The sequence below is a fragment of the Solenopsis invicta genome, chromosome 5 (genome assembly GCF_016802725.1).
Source record: "Solenopsis invicta isolate M01_SB chromosome 5, UNIL_Sinv_3.0, whole genome shotgun sequence".
NCBI lineage: Eukaryota > Metazoa > Arthropoda > Insecta > Hymenoptera > Formicidae > Solenopsis > Solenopsis invicta.
Window position 1 is genome coordinate 4,146,634 of NC_052668.1, and position 6,869 is coordinate 4,153,502.

The 6,869-nt window shown below is 44.4% G+C and overlaps 1 protein-coding gene across 1 annotated transcript; it reads right to left on the bottom strand.

The window, feature by feature from the left end:
* Positions 1-842: 842 nt before the first annotated feature.
* On the bottom strand, positions 843-5,468 carry LOC105201603. Its single transcript, XM_026141375.2, has 2 exons — positions 4,978-5,468; positions 843-4,899 (listed from the first exon to the last, which is right to left on the bottom strand). The coding sequence occupies exons 1-2, from the start codon at positions 5,176-5,178 to the stop codon at positions 4,372-4,374; spliced, it is 729 nt and encodes a 242-aa protein (XP_025997160.1). The 5' UTR covers positions 5,179-5,468; the 3' UTR covers positions 843-4,371.
* Between the last annotated feature and the right edge of the window lie 1,401 nt (positions 5,469-6,869).

Here is a 6,869-nt window from a genome sequence, read left to right on the forward strand (position 1 = left end):
AAGTTAAGAAAAAAAATTAACTTTATTATTAGTTTAGATATTTACTTAGTTTATCCCTGAAACTGTATATATAAACTATAATGTACGCTCTTCTATGTCATCTATCAATTTAATTATTGCTTTACAACTCGATCAATAATAATTTTATTAAAAAATTACAGAAAAAACTTTGTATTTGTCTTATTGCCATTTATAATTTTTACAGGAGCACAAAAATCGATTTTAATTTAAAAAAATTTTCATTATGAGGAATTTTTTTAAAGAAAATGTTTACAAAAAGTTTTGTCAATACACATTTATTATTTACTTGGCAATAAATATTTTAAGGTATATTTAGAAGTTTTTGAAAAAATATACATTTTTACGTCATTTAATATTTACTGCTTGGTACAGTGTTTTGTAAAATAGTTTATTCATTAATATTGATTAGACTATTATACACCACAGTAAAAGGTTAAGTTCAAGTTAATTAAAATATTAAATTTCCAACAAATTTTTCTTTAGATTTCACTTTTTTTTTAACTCTATTAAAAAATATGATTATATACATTCCATCATTAATTAGGTATTTTACAATGTTCATTAATTATATGTATGTATATAACATTGCGGCTCGGTCACCGACCGTTACAACATATGACTAAACAAGCAAGCGCGTGTACAGCCGCTATGCGGTCCCGCCGTGTGTATAAGACTCCACGCAAACAAGTGAGTGCTGACATCATCGCTAGGTGGCCGCGCCGCTGGAGACCTGTGGGATGATTGGTTGTCGCGTGGGTTGTAACCGCGAATATATGCCTGGTCCCACTACTATGGTACAGGATGACAATGACACACAACGATTAAGAATATACATTTTTATTACAGCTTTTCCAACCGCGTACAATGACGAAGTGTACAAAAGATGACGGTACGTCCTATTCTACAATCCAAAAAGGGGAAGTCAATTCGTAAGCGCAATGATTGCGCCATTACGTCACTGGGTTTTTGTTCAGCGCTTGTCATTGGTGGAGAGAATCTCAATACTCCCCCCCCTCCCCGAGATTTAATGATACTATAAGAAAATTGGATAGTAACGTAAAATATTATGTAAAATATGACTCGGAGAACAAAAGATAAAATTAAGAACAATATAGAATATGATTTGAGATAAAATAATGAAAAGAAAAAAATGAGAACAAGTTAAAATACAAGAATACTTAATACTATTTGAAAACTTATTTCTTTGGAATTGATTGGCTTTGAAAAACTCACAGTCTTTTTATTTCTTAACTGCGTTGCACTAGGATACGTTTTTAGGATTGAATGAGTCTTTCGTGCTGAAGATGGTTCTGTTGACGGTTGTACTGAGGTAGGTTCACTAACTGGAGAAGTGTGCTCTTCTTGCTGAGCGGTGGAGTAAGCCCGTTTTAAGCGATCCACCGAAATATTGAGCATTTTTCCGTCGACATCCACTGTGAAAACTCGATCGGAGATCCTTTTGATTATACGATGAGGGCCTGTATAAGGTTGCTCCAGTGGACGTCTAATTGCATCCTCTCTCAGGAAGACATGCGTACAGGTGTACAAATCTTTAAATATGAATGGTTTGCTTCGCATGTGATGTGCCGCAGGTATTGGTTTGATTTGCTGCATGAGCCTACGGAACGGCTCCACGAACGGTTGCGGGTCGTTAGGCATATCTTCAAGATCGAAAAACTCTCTTGGAATCCTAAGTGTCTTTCCATACAGGAGTTCAGCTGTTGATGCGCGAATATCTTCCTTATAGCAAATGCGGAGTCCGATGAGCACCACGGACAATGCGTCGACCCACTCCGCTTTTGACTATTGCACATAATTGCCGTCTTCAGGGACCGGTGCCAGCGTTCGATGAGTCTATTTGATTCCGGATGGTAAGTGATAGTTCTATTGCGTTTGGTACCTATGAGTTTTGTTAGTGCTTCGAACAATTTCGATTCAAACTGTGAACCTTGGTCGATTGTAATGACTTTGGGCGAACCGAAACGAGAAACCCATGCTACAAAAAAAGCTTTAACTACGGTGTCTGCTGTGACGTCGGCTAACGGCACTATCTCGGGCCACCTAGAGAAACGGTCGATTAGTGTCAGGCAATATCTGAATCCTCGTGATAATGGAAGTGGTCCAATTAAGTCCAAATGGACGTGATCGAAGCAAGCGTCCGGAACTGAAAGTTTTTCTGGAACCAACTGGTTGTGTTTAGTAATCTTTGATCGTTGACAGGACTTGGCCCATGTTGCTATGTCTTTATTCATATATGTCCAAACAAATTTTTGAGCGATTTGTCGTCTAGTGGCTCTTCCACTAGGGTGCGACATTCCGTGCACCATGTCGAAAATGCGACGGCGGAGCGTGATTGGAACAAACGGACGGACACTATCCTGAGAGCAATCACAGTGTAGCGTTGAATTGGTTTCAGGAAGTAAAAACTTTTGCTAAAGCCTAAGGTTGGATGAGAGGAATTTCAACTTCCATTGAAGTTCTTGATCTGTCGCTTGTTGCTGTGCCAATTCTTCAGTGTCGACAATGACTGGCATCATTACGGAGTCCATTCTGGATAGAGCGTCTGCGACTGCATTCTCTTCGCCAGGAACATGACGAATGTCTGTTGTGAACTCTGATATATAAGTTAATTGACGGCACTGTCTGGGTGAAGCGCGGTCCAACTTCTACGAGAAAGCGAATGTAAGGGGCTTGTGATCGGTGATCACGAAAAATTCTCTTCCCTCCAGCATAAAACGAAAATGCTTGATCGCAGCGTAGATCGCCGACAGCTCGCGATCATACGCACTATAGTTGCGTTGTGCTGGGTTGAGCCTTCGAGAGAAGAAACTTAGCGGACGCCACTTTTGGCCTTGACGTTGCTGCAAAACAGCGCCAACTGCGGAATCGGATGCGTCGGTTTGAACAGCGAACTGTGCGGAAGGATCTGGGAACGCGAGAAGTGTAGCGTTAGCTAGTTCCTCTTTAAGCTTTTTGAAAGCGGCTTTCCTTTTTGATGACCACTCGATAAGAGCTTGACTACCTTTTTTCTGGCTTTTGAGCACCTCCTGTAAGGAAGCTTGAGTGCTCACAATGTTAGGTAAGAAGCGGTGATAATAATTAATCATACCTAGAAAACGGCGTAGCCCTTTTACGTCCTGAGGTTCGGGGAAGTTGGTGATGGCTTCTACCTTTTGCGGTAAGGGTGCGAGCCCCTTCGCTGAGATATGATGTCCAAGGAACGAAACCTCAGATTCTCCAAAGACACATTTGGCAGTGTTAATGGCGACGCCAAGTTTTTGCAGACGTTGAAATAATTTCTTGAAATGCTCGCGGTGTTCTTTTGCCGTTTTAGACGGCCGTTTTGCCGCACGAGAATATCGTCTAAGTAGACGTAACAAAAATCGAGTCCTCGGACAACTTCATCCATAAACCTTTGGAAGGTTTGAACTGCATTACGCAAGCCGAAAGTCATAAAAGGGAACTCGTATAATCCAAAAGGAGTTATAATAGCGGTTTTAGGAATGTCCTCTTCTTTGACTGGAATTTGTTAGTAGGCACGGATGAGGTCAATTGTTGAAAACACTGTTACTCCATGTAGAAATTGAACGCAGTCTTGCAGGAATGGGATTGGGTAGCGGTCCGGTTCCATTATTGCATTGAGGTTGCGGTAGTCACTGCATGGCCTCCAATTACCATTTTTCTTCGGGACCAAATGGAGTGGAATGGCCCAACAACTCTTTGACGGGCGACATAGGCTTTGTTGCAACATGAACTCAAACTCGAGCTTAGTTGCCTTCAGCTTCTCGGGTGCGAGACGACGGGCCCTGGCAACTACCGGCTGACCTTGAGTGATTATTGCATGAGATACTTCATGGTGTGCGCTTTTAGGCGCAATTGAGCTTCGAGTGAGCTCTGGAAACTCGTTGAGCAAATCACTGTAAACAGTATCAGATTTGAGATAAGGTACTTGTAAAACGGAGATGCTGTTTAACTGACCGGAAATCTTTAAACTTGTGTTGCCATCAATCAGCCTTCTTCGGCGAAGATCTACCAAAAGATTAAAATGTGATAAAAAATCTGTGCCCAAAATGGGTTTGCTCACCTCTGCGAGGTAGAACGGCCATTGGAAACTACGCCGCAGTCCAAAATCTATTTGCAGAAGCTTTTGACCAAATGTTGCAATGGGCGTGCCATTGGCTGCGCAGAGCGTAAGTTTTGACTTACTGCGACTGTTTTTATGTGTAACAGGAAAAACAGAAACGTCCGCTCCGGTATCGACGAGGAAATCACATCGTGAGAGGCGGTCGGTGACAAATAAACGGCGTACAACAGAGTCCGGGGTGCTCTCCGCCGCTGACACCTCGGGCATTAGTTTTCCTCTTGCTTTTTCTTGTCGTCCTTCTTGTTGTCCCAGCTGCATGGTGCGGAACACTTTTTGACGTCCCGGCCGAAACATTTGTGGTACCAGCAGTATTTCGTGTTAGTTGATGATCTTGAGCGTGATCTGGTACGTGATCTTTTTCGGCGATGTGGGCTTGATCTCTGCCTTCTGGATAAGAGTTGGTCAAGCTTTTTGATGATTTCGCAGAGCTCGCTTTCTTGCGACGAGGTGCTAGCCGTTGTTTCGGCAACCTGCAAAACAGATGAGCTGGGTGGTGTTATATCATAAATCTTGTCTGCCATTGCGGTTAGCCTGTCCAACGTTAAGATATCTCCGCTGGCCGAGAGGACAGTCTGCATATTTGTTGGCAGACGTTGTAACCAGAGGGATTTGAATAGATCGTCAGACATTCTGTCTTCTGCGAGGTCTTTCATATGACGCAGCAAACGTGAGGGTCGTTGATCGCCAAGTATGGTTTGGTTCAGCAGCGTTTTTAGGCGTTTTTCTTCGCTGTCCTGAAACTCGGCAAGGATACGAGTCTTAAGCGCTTCGTATTTTCCGTTTGCCAGCGGGTTGGTAACAAGTTCACTTACCTCAGATATGACGTCCGCGTCGAGAGATTGCAACGCGTGATAGTATTTTGTGAGGTCTTGTGTGATTCCGTTTGTCGCAAATTGCGCTTCCATTTGTATGAACCAGATTAGCGGTTTTTCCTTGCTAAACTTTGAAGGACGAATGCTGATGCGTGAGGTTTCCTGCGAGCCGGTGTCGTTGGTCGTCATCGTGGACGTCATGCGCGTGGTTATGTTACTGGTGTGATCCTTTTTGTTCGGCGAGGTCACCAATGTGGGATGGTTGGTTGTCGCGTGGGTTGTAACCGCGAATATATGTCATTGTCATCCTATGCCATAGTAGTGGGACCAGACATATATTCGCGGTTACAATCCACGCGACAACCATCCCACAGACCTTCTCGTGAGTCAAGTGCAGCCACAGGTGTTATATCTAGACGCCACCGCGGCCGATTCGCTAACTCACACTTCAGTGAGATTTTAAGGAAAATTGTTGCTTGTTGTAATTTGGAGACAAATACTCGTTTTGATTCTTTTTTCAATGTAATGTGCGTGTGGAACGCTGTTCCACATAAAATTTTATATTTTTACATGTAAATAGTATTTTGTATTGTTATTTAATCTTGAACATAAATTAAAATTATAATTCAAATTAAATCTTTTTTAACAAAAATGAAAAAGGACACAAAAGATTTTTTTTTGTAAATTAAACATTTATTACGTTTACATTATTGTATTCTGTTTGTAACGATACGCCCCTCCGCCGTCCGTGCGCCTCCGTTCCGTCCACCGAACACCGAACGCCGAGTGCAGTCGAGGGCCACGTGCTCGCACGACCGAACTTCGCCGTGCGACCACGCGGCGACACGCGCGCCGACCGTGGCGTTCCGTAACGCTCCCACTCCGGCTCAACCGACCGAACGCGCGGATTGGCTTGCTCAGCCGCGCGTTCGGATATATAAGCCGGCAGTGGGAACGCACAAGTCAGATCCGTCCGACTATCCGACCCGTCCACAGACCGAGTATTCTCGATCGCTCCTTAAAGACGAGCATTCTCGTCACACTCCGATATCCTCGACGGGCATTTCCGTCGCTATCCTCGGCCGAGTATCCTCGACCAGTCATCTCAGATATCCTCGACGAGCATTCTCGTCATCATCACCGGCCGAGCATTCTCGACCAATCACGTCCGAGATCCTCGACGGGCATTCTCGTCATCATCACCGGCCGAGCATTCTCGACCAATCACGTCCGAGATCCTCGACGAGCATTCTCGTCATCATCCCCGGCCGAGCATTCTCGACCAATCACCGTCGTCCTCGAATACCGTTACCGTCGAACCGACAAACTTCGTAACCCATATCGGCAGGGCACAAGCAACCTGTCGATCAAGCGCCCCACTTGCACGGGGCGCGCTCGGGCGAATCGCGGCGGCGACCGCGCCGGCAACGACCCGCACTTGCGCACACGCTTATACGACCGCGTTAGCCAATCCCGCCGCGCCCCGCGACTCCCCGACCGTACGGGCAAGCCGCCCGCATAACTTCCTAGCTTAGCCGAAAAACTTTGTACATAGATAGTTCTAGCCTTAGATATAAACCGCGCCGCGTAGCTGGTAAGCCGAGTACCAGCCATATTGCAATCTGTATACTACTGTTATCTCTAGCATTGTCTCTCTTGCGATCTCTATGTTATGAGCGCGATCATTATCTTTTATTTTGATATCTCTCTATTTCGTTAGTTATGTTCCTGTTCATTCTGTCAACTCTTTTTGGCAACTGATATTATCAATAAAGCATCCACTGTCTTTTGCTACGTAAAACACTGGGTATAGTCATTGCGGACACCTGACCAACCGACGAGCCTTATCCGGTCCGATCCCGAAGTTCCCGCACCGCACCGAACCGACCGAA